This window comes from Stegostoma tigrinum, chromosome 35 (genome assembly GCF_030684315.1).
Source record: "Stegostoma tigrinum isolate sSteTig4 chromosome 35, sSteTig4.hap1, whole genome shotgun sequence".
Classification (NCBI taxonomy): Eukaryota; Metazoa; Chordata; class Chondrichthyes; order Orectolobiformes; family Stegostomatidae; genus Stegostoma; species Stegostoma tigrinum.
In genome coordinates, this window is record NC_081388.1 from 13,067,889 (window position 1) to 13,087,435 (window position 19,547).

Here is a 19,547-nt window from a genome sequence, read left to right on the forward strand (position 1 = left end):
CGCTTGAATGCTGACAAGGCAGGGGCGGGCAATGTGCACCTGCTGGCAGCAACCCACTGGAGGTGACAGAAGCAACTGCTCACAATCCTTCATATGAGAGTGCTGATAGGGTGAGGATCAGTCAGACAGTATTGTTATTGTCAGAGGGAAGAGAAGTGATGAAGGCAGAGTGTGGAGGTGGGTCAGAGAGGGCTAAGGGCCCTGTCAACCAGAGTAGCGGGGAAGCCTCAGTTGAGGCAAAAGGGGGACAGTTCTGGGGCATGCCCTGCAGAAGGTGGCATCATCAGAACGGATGTGATGGTGACAGAGAAACTGGGAGAATCGAACAGAATCTCCACAGAAAGTGAGGACATATAATCCAGGTAACCGTGGGAGTCAATGGGTTTGCAATAGATATCAGTGGCCAGCATATCCCCGGAAATGGGAACAGAGATGTACAGGAAGGGAAGGGAGGAGTCAGAGATAGACCAGGTGAAGGTGAATGCAGGTTGGAAAGTAGAAACAAAATTGATAAATTTTTCAATTCCAATGTGTCAGGGAACCAGAACCCTGAGCTTTCAGTTACCTGTCACTTTAACATACCACCTGTGTTCCAACATTCACATTTCTGTCTCAGGGCTGCTGCAGTGGTCCAGTGAGGCTCAACACCAGCGTCAATCATCTCATCTGAGGTCTTAAGGACCCAAAATGTTCACTCCAATTTCTCTCGACAGATGCTGCCAGATTTTCTGAGCTTTTCCAGCAATTTCTGTTTTTGTTTCTGATTTCTAGAATCCAGTTTCTGGTTTTTAATCTCATCTTTTGCTTGGAGACCCTGCAACCTCTCAGACTCAACACTGAACTCAACAACTTCAGAGCCTAACTACCTCCTTCCATGTTTTTACCTACACCCACATCCTGACATGGGTCACTTTCAGCACGGCCAAACAATTTTCACCTATGAGCTAGGTCTATTATCACATTACATGGGTTGCTTTCAAAACAGCCTACACATTCCTCCCACTCTTAGCTCTCAGTATCAATTATTCAGCTTCTCTTCTATCCTGGCTTACTACCAATCCCTATCTGCCTACCCTTTTATATCTCTCTCTTTCTGGGCTCCACTTTCAACTATTGGTTCACCTTTGCTTCTCCTCCTACCCACCCCAATCGTCAACATAAATACCACTTTCCTTGCTGTTATGAAGACGGGTCACTAACTTGAAACTTTTTCTCCCCGTAGATGCCACCATACATGATGAGTTTCTCAAGCAATGTGTGTTTTTTCAGATATCCAGCATCCTCAGTCCTTTGTTTTATTCTATTCTATAATGTTCCCTGGAACCGAATAATGGCAACATTGGTGATAAAAATGGAAACTAATCCAAATACTGATACCCTGCAACCTGATCAGCACAGCATTCATGAAAAGAAACCAATAGGTTTACTTGCAACTGAGCTAGAGTAAACACTCAGAGGAAAGAGGAGTAACTTTAGGAATTCTCAACTTACATTGACTGACTTGTCGAAAAGCAATTCAGTACAAAAGACTAGCTGAAGACCCTCATTTCATTCATGAAACCACAACATCTGCAAATGCATACGTCAGCACTGGAAAAGGACAGGATTGGTGCCCCCGCAACGACCCCAAAACCAAACAAACCTATTAACTTGCACTGTGCTGAGCTCACATCTAAATAGCTGCTGAACGTCAGCATATGATGGTATGTTCAGTAGTACAGATGAAGGAGACAAAACATATAGTATATTTCATTAACATCATAACATTGTCGGAAAGGTTAAAAAAATGAATGAGTCTGAGAATTGTCTGACTGAATTAAATGTGAATTATCACCAACAATTTAATGGCCTTTGCATCTGGTTTCTGATACACTTAACGTTTACACTACTTAGTAAACAACACCCAAGCCCACCTGAAATATCACTTCTCTTGGGCTAATATATGTACACCCTCATTTTGCATCTATCAATACTGCAAGAGAATGTGACAATTATTTCTATGCTATAAAGAGGCATTACTCACTTCAATGACAGACATTTTACAAGGATTCTTTGTCCAAAATGTTCTTTTGGGACTTCAGGAATGGTGCATCGTTCAATCGCTTCATCCTGTCAGTAGAAAAATAAGAGAGACCACAAGGCGCAGAGCTGGATGAACACAGCAGACCAAGCAGCATCAGAGGAGCAGGAAGGTTGCCGCTTTGGGCCTAGACCCTTCTAGTATGTGATACCATAAACACCTCAGTGGTTAGTGTTCTTTTAAAGCAACAGTGATTAATGCGGAAAATCACAGCCACATCTATTACCTGTTGCTAACTGCAAATTCTATTTGGATATCATGGCCAGCACCATCTTCTAATAACGTGTTCAGTGACCCCTGTCGACTAGTAAGATTGATACAATTGCTGACAAGTTTTTAAATCATCAATGCTTAGATCAACATAGAGAGAGCTGAGTTCCAGCTTCAACACATACAAGGAGCTGAATGGCAGGTGCAACTCAGGGAATGGTTGCTGTGTTTCAAAGTTTAAGTACTTAACTATTACATGGGGCTTGTATTGGGCAGATAGTAAGGAGGCTGGTTAGCTCAATTGGCTGGACAGCTGATTTACAATGGAAAGTGACACCAACAGCACAGGTTCAATTCCTGTACAAGCTAGATGTCCCACCTTCTCAATCACGCCACAGGCATGGGAAAAGGTGACCCTTAGGTTAAACTACTACCGGTCATTTCTCTCAAAGAGCTTCCCTATGGTCCTCTGGGTCGATGGCAACTTTACCTTTTGCCTTCACTGCACAGAATAAATCGCCCAATTCCAAAAGCTACTGATAACAGAAATAACACAGCCTCTCAACCAAGTTGCTTATGCCTATTGAATTGAGATCATTCAGAAGACATTGATATTCAACAGACCTATGAATGTTGTGGCAAATACACCACTCAAAACACCAGCTTCTAAACATGCCAGATGTCAAGGACAAGATTCCATCATCATGGAGGACTGACATCACTATGTCACCTTCTGCATCTTTTTCTTACATGAAATCAATTTTATACATTGTGGCTTTGATTTATTTTGAAAGCACCAAGCATGGAGCAATGTGGCAGCAATGTGGCTTTACTCTCAGTGACAGGAACCTAGGCAAGAAAGTTCAGGTTTAGGTTTTCAAAATTCCACTTGGGGCCCTGAGTGAAACAGGAATACCCATCAAAACATCATTTCTGGTCTTTCTGTGGTGGTACTGTCACTGCAACAACATCCTGAAATGATAGTTGGAAGGTTCCTTTGGCAAGTTTCAAGATATTTTTAATCAGACCAAATTCATTGTTGAAGCCCCATCACTCCTCACAAGTGGGATATTTCACTGCTGGCCTTTAAATATACACCAACTATTTTGTCCACAAGATGGTGCCAAAGCTCCCACTGTTAGAGACAGCAATTGAGGAATTTGGGATTAAAAACTCTTGAAAAATGGAATTCAGGGCAACTCGACCCTGGTCAACATTCTGTAAAAGTGGCACTGTATAATGTATGATACCAAATATCAGTTGTCAGCAAAACAGAACTCAAAGTTCTGCAAAGCAGTTTAAGAAGTGGTAGTTTTGATGGTTTTAGTTTCCTTCTTGATTTCTGAATTTACCACTCAGCCATAACATTGGCAATACGCTTATGACTCTACTCCATGTAAGCTAACAGCCAGTGTTTTTCCTCCTCCTGCTGCTCTAGTTAAGATATGTATCACCAGCAATCTGCACTTTCCCACTCACCATAGCTGAAATCAGGCTTGAGACCACATGTTACTGTGCTTCTCTGGCTTAGTTTGAAACCTAAGATCTTGTATAATCCTTAGAAGAGAGACAGGACCTTTCAAGTGAAACTAGGGAAGAATGGCAATGATGCATCTTTGAAGCATCTTCACATTACAACAGGGCTCGGAATGTGTGGAAGGGCTTCAGATGGAGTAACTTGGTCTGAGGCAATACAAGCCTATTAAAATAAATTAATAGGAAATTACCAACTTTCAAGTGGGACTTCATGGTGGCAAAAATCTCTGATGGCTCAGTGGGCAAGTATACAGACCAATGTGAAAGATATCCACATTGGCCAGAATATACTCAATAACAACCTGCTTTTGTGTAGAATATTTTTTAATATCCGGATGTGCTCTCATCTCCACTGCAGATAGAGCGCAGCACAGATAGACCAGATCATAAACCGATGGGTTTATCTGCTCAAGGATGAACTTCTTGTTTATTTCCTAAGTGTTTTTGGTCAGATCCAGTGATGTCAAGCCAGTGTTCTTCTCCGAATACTGCATCTTACTGGCTGACGATCACATACAGGATGACCAGTGGGCTGGCAAGGGAACATGGAAGTTGACAATGAAACTGTTGACCCCAAAATGCAATGGAGGAGCTCATGAAGGGATCATCAAGGTTGGAGAACTGTGACACCCTTCTGAGAGTCTCCAGCAGATTGGTGGAAAACAGTCAAGGGGAACATAAAAAGGTTCTTCATTCTCAAAAAAGGTGTTCAGAAGGTGAGAGAGATTGGTAAAATCGCCAAATCTCCAGGAAAGCATGCAGAACCTACTCCTACCGCGAACGATGGGGCTCGATTTCAAGGAGGATTTCCAGGAGGTGAAAATCCAGCAAAACTTGGTCTTCGTCTTGGAGGCCTCTAAGATCATCTTTCAGACCAGAGTCCGATGAAGGTGTGCGTACATTTCTTCTTCAAGAAGGTGTGCAAGGAGAACGCTATGCTCAGCAGCCTGAAGGAAGAAGATGGTGCTGCAGCATCATCTCAGTCTGACATCCTGACGATCAGCAAATCCTTTTATGCCAGACTGTATGATACAAAACCCACAGATGGCACAGCCTCCCAGTCATTCCTGACCTCTATCATGGAAGGCTTAGACAACAGCACATGGGAGAGGCTGGGCCAGCCATTATCCATATAAAGTTGACCAAGGTCCTTAAGTCTTTTGAGAAGAATAAAACTCCCAGAAGTGACAGCTTACTGGCCAAGCTGTATTTGGCTCTGTGGGATCTGATTGGCCAGAACCTGCTGGAGGTGTACGATAGCATACTTCTGGCAGGTAGCTTGTGCAAATCATGAGGAAGGGTATCATCACCCACATCTACAAGCAGAAGGGGGAAAAGGGAGGAAATTTTTAATTGGCGACCTGTCCCACTGCTGAATGCGCCAACGTCTGGAAGATCATCAGCTCGGTGAAAGACACTCTGGTTTGCCCAAACTTGATATTCTTCCAGCGTTGACCTTGACCAAGTGTTACAGATGGAAGATTCCAAGGTCCAGGACTATATGCTGAAGGATGCACTAAACCTTGGAGCAGCTGCTGTCAAGGCACAGTGGGGAAAGATCATCAAAGATTTTTCTGTTTAAGTTTAACAAAGGTCTGTTCAGTTGTCACACCCTCCCAGTGCATCAAAATGAACATAAATATTTACCTGCATAAGTAGGAAATGCCTTTTTTACAACTACAGAGAAACTTTGAGAAATGTCAAAATTCCAGCATTTTGTTTTAATTCTCTCTGTAAAGACTGTACAGAACTGATTTAGAACCTATGTACTTATAAATGATTTTTAAGAATAAAGTACATTTTTAAAATATCAAACTAAACAGCTGACCTTTGGCATCTGTGTTACAATGACAGATGAACTCGTTGAAGGCTAATGGCCATATATCTGAAACCACTGCCTTCAGTACAGGGAGCTAAAATGTGCCTGCAACAGGACAATTTTATAAGATCACAGAACAACATTACACAGGAGGCCTGCTATTCAACCCATCAAATACCACCCCCAGCTTCTTCTGAAGTCTAATCCAAACCCACCCATGTCCCACATTCTTGCAACTTTTGTCCAACAAATATCTGTCCAAAGTCTTCTGGAAAGCTGCTACCAAATCTGGTTCCACTAAGCTATTCATATTTGTCAACAAACTTGATAGCAAATTTCTAAATGGACTGACTCTGCAGAAAGTGCACCATTCTCAATGCCTGCAACTGCGGCATTATATCATTATATTGTATAAAGCAGCTGTTATACCTCATCTGGTGGTGGGAAGAGTGCCAGTACTTCTCGGTGCCTATTCTCTTTCCTCTGCTCCCCATTGCGTTTATCCACTTCTTCAGGGGCTGTGCGTTCCAGGAGGCTGGGAAGCAGCAAGTCAGCAGTTGAGTTCTTCAGGTCAAAGATACTGGAGGCCCAGCTGCCCCGTGGTGTGTCGTCCAGAGACACTGATCTTCGTTTCAACTCATCCTACCAGTGAAAGTGCAACAAGTCATTGGCAATTTTTATTTATCAGGGATTACCCCTCATGCTCCCCTTCCAGCTCCAAATTCCTATTGAAGGGAACAGGTGAAACAGTGATAGAAAAAGCTGGAAAACAGTCAGTATATGTAAGGAAATGGAAAACACTGATATTTCAGGTAAATGAGGGTCCACAAATCATAGAACCATATATTCCAGGTAACCAGTGGGCCCAATGCATCTGTCCTGTTTCTCAAACAGTTATTCAATTTGTCTCATTTCTCTGTTCCAGATCCATACAATTTTAAATACTACTCAACTCCTTTGAAAGTTAGGTTTGATACATAACAGCTTTTCTTGCTGTGTGCTGCCTCACTTCACATCGATTTCTCAGGTTATATTGTCCTTTTAAGTGATATGATATGGGCTTAAAGCCCAGAGTCTGTAATATTTAGTTTCCTTGCAACAGACACATCTTCTGCTTTAACTACTTCATACCAGCTACTCCTTGCTCCAGGTGCTAGAAGTTGCACAAATCAAGCATCAGAGGCAGCTCTCCCAATATTGGAAATGCTGATCTTTGGTGGCCACCAGAATGATGGTAAGGAACTAACTGGTCCAAACTTCTCACTTCAAAGAGCATTGGAACAAGCAATTAACTGTAATATTTAAACATGCCTTCTTCTCAAATACCTGATCATCCTGATTTGTTCGGTCATCAACAACTTCATCAGACTCAAAGATCTGCTTGGGCAAGCCCCGCTGTCTTTCACGCTGTTTCTCCAATGTGTTGGGGTTGAATGCAGTGCTCAGTTTTTGATACCTTTTTCAAAAACAAAGTTATATCAAGAGTTATAAGAGAAAGAGAAGCGAAAGAAGGGAATGATTGACAGACTTAGTCACAGGCTGGGTGCACGTGGATTAATCTCCTATTCTCATCCTTGACTCTCCCCAACTTTAGAAAAGTCAAAGGGCAAAAATACAATCAAAACGTTAAGATCACAGACTTGTGGCCATAGTTTTAATACGGATTGCATAAAATTACTAAAGATACTGATCACAGGTTTCAAACCACTCAAACATTTAGACATAAAGAAAACATTCGATTGCTGCTGTTTGACTAAATGTGAGAACTGTTCTGCTCCCAGGTGAAGCTAACACTGGACAACTCAGGTTCCAGGTTGAAACATGAGGCAGCAAATAGTTTTAAACAAAATAATTCAAATGTATTTCACAGAAGAAAATGAAGCAATTAAGAAGACAGTTTAGAAAATCTTAGCTTCAGCCCAATTCCCAACAATTTCCTTTTACAGAAACTCAGAGAAATATCACTCATATCTGAAGTTTTGCATATTTTTTTACTTATCTGACTTTTTCCAGTTCTCAATCTTGCATTTCTGAGACAATTTCATGACTTTCTCCTGTTCTGATGGTCTGAACCTCTTTGCAGTCCTGGCAAATTGAAAACTTCTAGACAAATTCTCATAAACTACAACTCTCCTTCTCAAGGGAAACGGCTCTTCGAAAGTCAACGGCAATTCTGCTTAAATGAAGTCAAGCTAAACACAGCCCTGGCCTGTTTACACTCTGTCATTAACCCAGCAGTATAAATATTTCATCTATTAACACTGAAAATCTCCAGCTAGGAACTTAGCTGAATCACATAATTTCTTGGAAATGATAAATCTTGAATACCATCCAAATGGCTCCTCAAAAAAGTTACCGTCACAGAACTAAAACCAAAATCCATATGCCTCTTCTTTATAAATTCTAATTTGTAATGATAACATTTGCTATACACCATTATCAAAACACTGATACAGCATCAAAGCTGAGTTCAGACTCGGTGGGTTGAATGGCCTCTATCTGCACTGTATGAATTCTATAAATAGCATATGTTAAGGTGCAAGGTTTTGACTTGCTAAAAGTATATCAAACAATTAATCCAAATTTGAAATAAAGAATAGTCATACAGTGTGGATTCAGATCCTTTGGTCCAACTAGTTACGTTGACCATGTTCCCAAACTAAACTGCGCCACTTACCTGCATTTGGCTGATATCCCACTAAACCCTTCAATTCTTGTACTTACGCACTACGCTGTATAAAAAGCTCGCCCCTCATGTACTTTTTAAATCTTTCTTCTCCTCACCTTAAAAATATGCTCCCTAGTTTTTAATCCTTCACCTTAGGGGAAAAAAACCTTTGCCAGTCATGTTATCTATGCCTACCATGATTTTATAAACCTCATGATTTTATAAATCTCTACAAGGTGATCCGTCAACCTCCTATGCTCCAGTGAAAAAAGTTCCAGCCTATCTTTATAACTCAACACAAATACTTCCTAACTGGATTCCCAAGTTGCAGCCACTATGAAAGAAACAATATTCTCTGTTGCTTGGAATCATACTTTGCACAAAAGATGATGGTTGTGGTTGTTGGTCAATCATCTCAGCTTCACGACATCACTGCAGGTGTTCCTCAGGGTAGTATCATCGGCCCTACTATCTTCAGTTGCTTCATCAATGACCCTCCTTCCATCATAACGTCAGAAGTGGAGTATTGCTAATGATTAGACAATACTCAGCACCATTTGTGACTCCTTAAATATCAAATCAGTCCAAGTCCAAACACAGCAAGACTTGGGCAATGTCCAGATTTGAGTTGACACATGATATTTCACTTCATGCCATGCAAGTGCCAGACAATGACCATCTCCATTAAGACAGAATCTAACCACCACTCCTTGACAAATGAATTATATCACAATTGCTGAAGATCCCCATTACCAACATCCTAGGTGTTACCATTGACCATAAATGGAACTGGACTAGTCATTTGAATATCGTTGCTTTAATAGCAGGTCAGAAGTAGGAATTCTGCAAACAGCAACCAAACTCACCTCCTAATTCTCCAATCTACATGGCACTAGTTGAGACATGATGAAATATTTCCCATTTTCCTGGATGAGTGCAGCTCCAACAACACAAGAAGATTAACATCGTCTAGGACAAAAAATTCTGCTTGATTGCTGCCACATCCATAAACATCCACTCCTTCACTACCCGTGCACAGCAGCAGCAGTGTATCATCTATTAGCTACACAGCAGAAATGCACCAAGGCTCCTTGAACAGCACCTTCCAAACCCATTACCACAACCATGTAAAAGGAGAAGGACATCAGATACATAGGAACACCATCAACTGCAAGCTCCTCTCCAAGCCACACACCATCCTGACTTGGAAAATACATCACTGCTCCTGAGGTGTCACTGGGTCAAAGGCATTGTGAATTTACCTAAATGTAATGGACTGCAATCAAGGCAGCATCTCATATTCTCAAGAGAAGCTAGAGAAGTGCGAGTAAATGTTAGCGCAATCGGTAATGCTCAGATTCGCTGAATGAATAAGGAAAAAAATGACTTACAATGTCTGCCGCACTCTCCAACACAACCTGGGTTGCACAATATGTTATCATGTGCAGATACATTTCTCTCATAATGTAAATAAACATCTTATGAAGGTCAAATGTTGAACTATGATGAAATGTTGCTTTACACTATACATTTGCCAATCACAACAGATTAGCCTTTAGTGCTTGACCATTTTACAAATATAATATTAAGAGTAGAGCCTCAATAACAATTAAAACAATTAAAAACCATATATTCTCCGATGTTACTTCTGCTCTCTTGATTTTCCTCCTGAAACTCATCTAGTCATTCAGCTTCCTCAGTTCTCTATCAATAACAAACAAAGAAAATTCAATTAATCAATTAATCCACAAAAAGTAAATCAAAAGAAACGCACTTTCTGTGAATGATGATCCAGTCTTCTGTGTAGATTTGTACTGAGTCCCTCACACGAGGGTCCATTCCCCTGAAAAAGAATAGATTATTTAATATAAATGCAGCGTTTTCTTCATGATCAGTATGTTTATTTTTCATTATTTGCCAAAAACCAGCACCATGGCAATCCTGCAGTTAGTGCTTAAATTTATCAGGCATCGACTCATATGATCCTTCATCAGGACTGACCACTGAATGAGGCAGCCAACATTTGAATCATGTACTTAGATATTCACAAATGAGCTCTGTTAAAGAGCTAGTCAGGACACATAACTTAACTGGAGGCACATGCACAAACTGTTAAGGGAGTCTACTGGTTGTGTGACCCTTTGCTGTCCCTGCAGGTAATGGGACTTTGTATGGTACAAGCCAGATGCTTCAATAACTTTACCCTTTACATAAAGAACTGGGCGACTATCAACCAAATTTGGAGCCACAAAAGGATCAAAAATTAGGTTTAAAGGTCTGTCTTGAAGTGGGAGAGAAAAGGATAGAGAGAGGTGAAAAGGCTTAGGGAGCAGATTCCAAAGTTTAGGATAGTTGAAGGCACTGCCACTAATGGTGGAGTGGGGACTGACAGAATTGCAGCAGTGCATTTAGCCTGGGGTTGTAAGGTTGGAAGTCAAGGAGGAGGGGAGGAGAACATACTGTCGGTGCGATAAGCAAAAAGGAGATGCTGATTGTCACGCTCAGGAATAAGTAAGTCTGAAACCGTCTGGCACACCATGCTTCATCTGAGCTCCTGCTGCTGTTCATCAAGGGCCAAAGAGAGCAGATGCAGAAAACTGAGTTACCTTGGGGCTTGCAAATTGTGCAGGGAGACATGAACTGACTGAAGAGTGGACTTCTTTTTTAAATTGTGTTAACGAAAGGCATGTAGAAATACTCACATTTCCTCTGGAACCCCAGGCTCCACAGTTCGACATTCTCGTGGCTCGTATACTATCTCAATATCATCGGCAGGAAACTCGAGGAGCTCTCGGAGTGGGCCTGGCTCTGGAGCTGGGGGATGTGTTGTCAGATATTCCTCAAAGTCTACGGGCTCCACCACTTCAGAAAGGGGTACCTGTGAGAAACAACAAATATGGTACTGTGATTTCAGTAAAGTGGTGAGCAATTTTAACTTGTGATGAGAAGCATCAGAAAAACGACGGCTTCCATTTAAAACGATGGAGGTCAATGTGATCTGTATTCTCGACAGGCAAGAGAATTGAGAATTATAGAAGCTCGACAGTCTGATGGAATTGATTCAGATCTGCCACAATCCACCTTATCACTGTGGACTGAAGGGGCACTGGCGGCAGTTGATGAAACAACTTGGACTATTATCCACTCCTTTAATACTATCTCACAAAGCTGGCAGGAAAAGTGACCTATAGGACTCTCTGTAGCAATTTACCAAGATAATTACAGCAGTTGCTCCTTTTCCTGTGGTCTCCACCACCTGGAGGTACACATCAACCTGAATTACACACGAGGAAAAACATCTTTTTAATGTAACCAGTAATTACTGGCTGCCAAAGGATCGTGAAGGCAGATTCAATCATGAATTTGAAAAGGGAATTTCATAACCATTTAAGATAACAAAGTGTGGAGCTGGATGAACATAGCAGGCCGAGCAGCATCTTAGCAGCACAAAAGCTGGCGTTGCGGGCCTAGACCCTGCTCGGCCTGTTGTGTTCATCCAGCTCCACACTTTGTTATCCCGGATTCTCCAGCATCAGCACTTCCCTTTGTCTCTGATCATAACCATTTGTTGGAGGAATAAATTTGTACAGAGAAAAGGCTGAGGAGTGGGATTAGATTAATTGCTGTTACAGAGAACTAGATCGAACTTAATTAGCTAAAAGGTCCCTTTCAGTGTTGTATACATTCTCTGATTCTGTTCTATGGTATCACTGCTGCATTGTTGACCAGTAAATAACCTAGAATTCACTCTCTAACACTTTTGTTGGTGAGGCAGGAAAGTGCAGAATTTGGTGATTCAACTCTTTAGTTACATGCTTCCTGACTATAAATATTTCAAATTGTAAAATGATAGTCTGAGGGCTAAAATCATTTTTCAACTTCAGATATTACATATGGCAAATATGGCACTTCTGAAACCACATCTTGAATGCCATTTTTGCTGCTGATCTCCTTATATAAGGATGTAAATGCATTAAAGGCATTTACAGATGCGATTTACTAGATTGATACCTCAAATAAGAAGACTGTCTTACGAGGATAGGATGAACAGGCTCAAGTTTGTTTTCACTGGAGTTGAGAAGAGTGAGGGATGACTTGATTGAAATGCATAAGATGGTGAATTGTCTTGACAGGGTGTGTGTGAAAATATTCTGTTTCCTCTTCCAGGTGAGTCCATAACCCTGGGGACAGTGTTTTAAAATTGGCAGCATTTGCTTACACTGACAACTGCAGGCAGCCACATCTGCATGCTCATTTGGGAACGCATGGTTCCAAATACTGATGTCATTGAGTAAACTTTACATGGGATGTCATGCACAAATGTGTGACCACATTTACAGAGAAGCATCATGATTTTGAACCAGGGTTCGGTGAGGAGGGGATGCTGAATTTTTGGGGAGTTTAGAAAGAGATAACACCTCAGAGAATGAGAAGGGGAGACAGTACAGAAACATGAGTTGGGAGTTACAAGAAGAGTCTAGGGTCGGGAGGCAGACATGCCTTCTGCCCCCCTTAAGCACTCCCCTGGCTTTCTCACCACACCTCAGTCCTCTCCCAGACCTGGATCCCAACTCCCTCGGGTCCTCCTGATCTCTCTCCACTCCCCTCTGCCCCCCATGGTTCTGCTGCAATCCCACTTCCTCTCCAGTCCCAATTTCTCCATGTCCCGAACTCACTCACTCTCTACCACCTCCACCCAATCGCCACATCATCCAGCCAAAATCTGCACACATACAACTTAAAGTGGTGCATAGAAAATGCAGCTTGTAAAATTAAGGGTTGTGCTTTTAAGACCGCTGAGAAAATTTTTTGTCTTAGTGGATGGTGAGACTTTGTAACTTTAGTCTTCAGAAGGTAGTGGAGGTGAGATTATTGAATAGGCTGCAGTAGACTGATTTCCTTGTCTAGAAAAATTTAAGGTCAACAGGAGTAGATGGGAGTGTGGCATCGAAATACAAACAGATCAGGTGTGATCTTATTGAATGAAACAGACCTGACTGGCAGAATGCTCACTTCTGTTCATAATTTGTAAGTTCATATGAGACTAGTTTGGATATCTGATTTCAATTCCTGACCAAATGAAGAGGTATCAAAACTCTGTCAGAATAGATTTCACACAGCACTTCATGTTTCTGACGTCAACAAGGTCATAACTTCCTCTAATCAGCAATTGAATGGCAAGCTACAGGCTCAGGAAATGAGAAAATTATACTGTCATTTTTCTAAGGCTGAGACACTTCAAGAAGCTTTCCTCTGCATCTATATTGTGTTGTACCTGCCTTAAAAAGTGTGTTATGAACTTGGATTTCCTGTACAGCATTAGTTTAACACTGGCAACACCTAGTTATTAAATGTGAATAGGGCTGTTCAAAACTGTTCAAATAAGGCACTCCTTACCCCCAGTCAGTAACTTAGTTTGATGACTGTAAAATGTTTAAAATAACTATTTTGAAGTCTTCATCGAGGTATTATCACAGCACTTCCCAAACACACAATTCTTATAGCTCAGGACAGGCTCAAGGGAAAATCACCACCTGAAAATTCTCCCACAAGTCATAAACCATCCAGCCTAGGAAAGATATTGTTGTTCTTTCATCGTTGCTGGAGAAATTTCCAGAAATCCCTACCTAATTACATAATGGAAATATCTTCACCACACAGCTATAACATTTCAAGATAGCTCACCACCACTTTCTCAAGGACAATTGGGGATAGGCAAATAAACTGGCGCTGCCACCAACACCCACGAATTAACTAAAAAAAAAGGCAGTGTGTGGTTTGATGGTTTCCTTCAAAAACCACACTGAAAACCTACATATCACGAGCTGCTGCCACATCCGGTCTGCTCATTATTTACACGTGACTTGAATGTCACAATTTCACCTCGTTAATAAGACTTCCAGTGAGTAAACAATGCAGCTCATTATTCATTCACTTCCTCCTTCCCTCTCAGGCTCCATCAGAGAAATACGTCCGAGCAACAAAGAACAATCTGCAGAAAGGGAAATTCAAGGAGCTCAAGATGATTGATAAATCCCATGACCTGCAGCTTCTATCAGCTGGGAAGCTCACAGTTGGTGCTTCAACTCCACTGATGGTTCAAACGCTACTAGACCAAAGCGTCAACCTGAACAAAACTTTTCCAGTCTCGACCTGACTAACTCCAAAACGTGAACTCACCATTAGCTGGTACTTTCCTGTGGAAAATGACACATTTGTTATTTCCAAATACAACGGGATCTTAAATTCCTTCTGGGTAGTTGTCCTTTCACTGGTGAAAGTGAAGTTAATGTGATAACATTAAAATGGAAAACTGCACTTTTTTCCATTAAACTTCAAGAAAATAAACAAGAAAATAAGGTACATTTAACGCACTGTCTGGAATTTACTGTTGCCTGCCAATTTACAGGGAAATCTCTGCAACCTAATGTTAGTACAACAGCCCAGAGATTCCAAAGTGCAATTGGATGTAACAAAAACTACATTCTTCTTCCAAACAAGCAGTGAGGATAATAAAAATGTGGAGAAGCCTTGGAGGACACAATGGGTTAGACACTGACCTTCACCATTGGACCTGGCATCAAATCTAACTCAAACTCCTGTTTGTAACTACCCTTGGCTGGAGATCTGCTGCCATGGTTTGCTATGCATGTCAGTCTCGCACCAATGTCATATACCCACTATACATTGTCAGCAACTGCTGCAACATCTGTCATCCAACTGAGACGTTAATGGGTATGTGGAAACTGTCTTAAACTTCCTGCCTGATTAGGATTGGGCAGGAAACGTTTGTCAAGGTGTGAGACATCTGTAATTCTGTAAAGGGGTGAAACTTCTGTAAGAGGGTGAAACTTCTGTAAAGGAATGAAATTTCTGTTTATACTGAAGTGGCCAGGTCAGTGACCTTTTGTTCAAGCCAGACACTTGGTTCAAGCCAGGCTTGAAATCGCATTCTGTCACTTCGGCAACTTGAAAACGCATCATGCTGTTATCAGTCACTTCGCGAGCGATCAATGCTGTAGCCTGCTCTCTTCAAGTTCCGAATGTAGTAAAGGATTTTTTTGTACTCGCCAATTCATAAAAAGCAGGGACTGTCCGCTGTTCGAGGAGAATCGCTTATGAAACTCAGCGTTCCGTGCCAGGTTGAGTACAGCAATCCTCCACAGTTTGTACTTGCTAAATAATAAAGGCTTGTATTTTTGCACCCAGGTCAGTGTCTTGCTATTACATTAAGTCCATGAAGGTCTCCGAAACGAACCTGACACAACTATACCTAAGTAGACTCATCTTTCTGCTGCCCTCCACTTTGCCCTCTAGGAGAAATTGCTGTAGCTTCTCAGCTTTAATTAAATACAAGTTATTTTCTGAATGTTACTCTTTTCAAAAGATTTCTTGTAGGTCTTGCAATTTCAAGCATTTGTTCATTTTGTTTTGGTCGATATATGGAATTTTAACATAGACCTCGGCCTCCTTTTCTCAAATCTTTATTTATCGTCCAGGTTTCTGAGGCATACAGCTAAACAGACAGAACTGGCATCTTAAGAGGTTTTTACCTTGTTTCAAAAAAGAGTTTACTTGTTGTTAAAGACATAATAAGAAATGCCGATGCTGGAGATTCTGAAATAACACTGTGTGAAGCTGGATGAACTCGGCAGACCAAGCAGCATCAGAGGAGCAGGAAAGCTTGACGTTTCAGGTCAGGACCCTTCTCCAGAAAGTGAAGAAGGGTCCCGACCCGAAATGTCAAGCTTTCCTGTTCCTCCGATGCTGCTTAGCCTGCTGTGTTTATCCAGCTTCACACCGTGTTATCTTTACTTGCTGTTAATATATCTTTCATCTTCACAAAATTACTCTTAGCTATCTCTGTCCTTTTAACTTCTGCATCATGTCTTTCATTGTATTATTATTTGACCTAAATAGTCAAACTTATCTACTTTTTCCAACATGACACCATCCATTTCAATTTTCAACTCAGTGACTTCTAGTGTTTTCCTTTCAGTGTCCATTGTTCTTTGTTTTGTTCATGTCCATGCTCAATCCTTACTCTAAAAGTTCTATATTTTATTTGATCTATGACATTTGAAGGGCCTCTCCCGATTCTGCGAGTAGCATTGTGTCTTCAATTTATTATGAGATTGTTATCTTATTGACTGAATAACGTTAGACACTGCATATAGCCTTGCTGTACTCCTCACATCACTTAAAACTTACCCGATTATCCCTCTTCTAGTCTAGTGACTATTATCTGCTCCCAAGGTAGGCCCTGGACAAATGTACATCTTTACTGTCAGTGTCAAGATTGGTGATTACCATAATCAAACACATTTACACATGATTCATAGGCTGTGACAATGTGCTTGTTGACTGCTAGATAGTTATCACGATTGTTCTTATGATAAATATTCTCAGGATTTTCATATACCACACTTAGGACAAAAAGTCTTCTGTGTGCGCTGGTACTAAGGCTCTTACAGGATGATTGATTTAGCAAGCTTAATCCTAGTGGACACAAGCCAACAATTCAAAATGATCCCTGAGTTAGCTCTAACAGGCAATCTCAGGCAAGTCATTTGTTGAATTACTGACTTGAATGAGGAAAATTCTGGCATACAAGAAAACCTCAAACGTAAAGGAAAATATGAAGAATGGGTGATGGAAAATACATAATCAAAGCCAACCACGAGCAGAAACGACTGAGCATAATTCTAAATATAATTTTTAAATGCACCATTTATACTAACTTACTGATATAAATACTGGTTAACAGTTCAATTATTGAAGAAACCCTTGTGGTACAATTGTCCCAGTTTAGTACACATTGCATGTTCATGTGTTCATATTGTCGTGACACACTGAGGTAGGGAATTGGAGATTAAGTCTCACTATTGCTGGAGTCAGAAATGTGAAAAGATTTAATCAAACTATTCCAAAGTCTCCAAAACACGAACCCAATTTTTAAACTGAACAAGAAAATGACTGTTGAATACAAACAAATGGAATTTAACCAATGGCAATTAAGAAATGTGAAGTCTAACTCATAACTTTACAACTTAAACTCTACCCATTCTTAAATTTTTTCCTCTCATTCAATAACAGACAGCTTTATAGAAAAGGAAAGTTCAGGGAAACATTTAAATTGCACCAGTCTGGACCACAGGATTTGGTGCATTGTTTCTTTTGGTTTACAGAACAAATAACCATAGTGAACAAACAGGCCCCTTGGCTCACCAAGAACTGTCCCAACACATAATGCCTTTCCAAGCTAAAAATCTTTTGCCTCTACAAAGTCCATATTTACAAAATCCCCTGCAGAGACTGCAAGAAACAGTACATCGGACAAACAGGAAAGAAACTAACAACAAGGGCACATGAACACCAACTGGCCACAAAAAGACACGACCAACACTCACTCATTTCAATCCACATGGACAAGGAGAACCACAACTTTGACTGGAACAACACCAAGAACCTAGGACAGGCTAGGCAGAGACAAGCACGAGAATTCCTGGGAGAATGGCACTCCACGAAGCATGCTATTAATAAACACATTGAACTCGACCCTGTATTCATTCCACTATGAAGGAAAACTGGAAGTGAGGCAATCCATCTCAATGGACCCCAGAGTTTAAAAACTAGGCTGGAAAACACACCGACGCTTCATCGGAGGCTGCAGTGAGAATGTTACCAAGCATGGTACCGAAACATCTGCAAAACAACAAACCAGCTCGGTGAGCCAACCAATCTCAAGGTCTGTATCCCTCTATCTTCTGCCACTTCATAATTTGTCAAAGTGGTTCTTAAACATTGTTATTGTATTGGCCTCCATCACCTCCTCTGGCACCACATTCCAGGCAATTACCACCCGCTATGTAAAAATACCTGCGCCTCACATCCTTAAATTTACTTACCTAAGTTAAAAGAATGTTCCCTAGTAATTGACATTTCTACCCTGGGAAAAAAGACACTGACTATCTATTCTATCCATGCTTCACAATTCTGAAAACTTCTATGAGGTTGCCCCTCATCTTTTGATGTTTAAATGGAAAGGAACCAAGTTCATCCAGCCTCTCCTCATAGTTAATACCCTCCAAACCACGCGACATCCTGTTAAACCATTTCTGTACTCTCTCCAAAGCCTTAACAATCTTCTGATGGGGTGGCAACCAGAACCTATGCAATATTCCAAAAGTGGCATAACTGAATTTTTATACTGTTTCAGCATGATTTGCCAGTTTTTATATTCTGTGGCCTGACTGAAGGCGGCAAACGTCCACTTGTCTTCTTAACGACTTTATCCACTTGTATTGCCACTTTCAGGAAACTGTGGCCCTATATGCCGAGATCACTCTGTATGTTGATGCTCTTATAGGTTTCGTCCAATTCTTTTTTGTCTTTGCTGTTGATACAAGGTTGTCTCAAGGATGCTCTCTTTCATTCAAGGGTCAAAAATTCGTCTTTTCACTGTTTTTGATGGTATTTTATTCTTCCTTCAACAGATTTGCAAATAAAGATGAGTGGAAGGCAACTAAAGGCTACTGGAGGCTTTCATGCAACTCCATGCAAGGCAGTGATCAGGTCATTTGATTTTGTTTTTGATGTTTTCTCTTCACAGGTCAATTCATTCTCTGCTTCACTGGCCCCACGGAAGCTATGTCATCTTGGCAGGAGTCAATTAATGCAACGTCATCCAGCAATTATCCTAAATTCAGACTGTGAAGTTACATACTTTGGTAAGAAGAATGGAGGAGCTGAACATTAGTTATATGGAGAAAAGCTGCAGAACTGGAAGATTTAGGGTCCTTGCAAACAGAAAGCTAGGATAAAGGTTCAGTGGGTAATAGGGAAGGCAAAGTTGGCCATTATTTTAAAGGGAATAGATATGAAAATAGCAAAGAATGCTAAAACTACGCAAGATAATCATCAGACAACATCCAGAATACTGTAACAATTTTGGTCTCCTTATCCAAGGAAAGATATACCAGTATTGGAGGCAGTCCAAAACAGGTTCACTAGTATGGAGGGATTTCCTTGTGAGGAGAGACAGAGAGAGTAGGTCGGGCCTGTACTCACTGGAATTTAGAAGAATGAAAGGTGACCTTAGTGAAACACATTATGTGGCTTGACAGGGTAGATGTTGAGAGGCTACTTTCCCCGGTGGTAAAGTCTAGCACCAAAAGGCATGATCTCAGAGTAAGATGGCCAGCTATCTAAGGTATAAATGAGGGGGAATTTCT

The 19,547-nt window shown here is 41.0% G+C and overlaps 1 protein-coding gene across 5 annotated transcripts in view; it reads right to left on the bottom strand.

Moving 5' to 3' along the window:
- Nucleotides 1-19,547, bottom strand: part of LOC125447376 (dedicator of cytokinesis protein 7-like) — a 157,660-nt gene that overhangs the window by 96,217 nt on the left and 41,896 nt on the right. For all 5 annotated transcript variants that reach the window (XM_048521700.2, XM_048521699.2, XM_059640021.1 and 2 more), the window contains exons 3-7: nt 11,016-11,191; nt 10,088-10,156; nt 6,972-7,101; nt 6,075-6,287; nt 2,024-2,109 (exon numbers count right to left, since the gene is read on the bottom strand). In XM_048521700.2, coding sequence (XP_048377657.1) covers nt 2,024-2,109; nt 6,075-6,287; nt 6,972-7,101; nt 10,088-10,156; nt 11,016-11,191 — 674 coding nt within the window. The remainder of the gene's footprint in view (nt 1-2,023; nt 2,110-6,074; nt 6,288-6,971; nt 7,102-10,087; nt 10,157-11,015; nt 11,192-19,547) is intronic.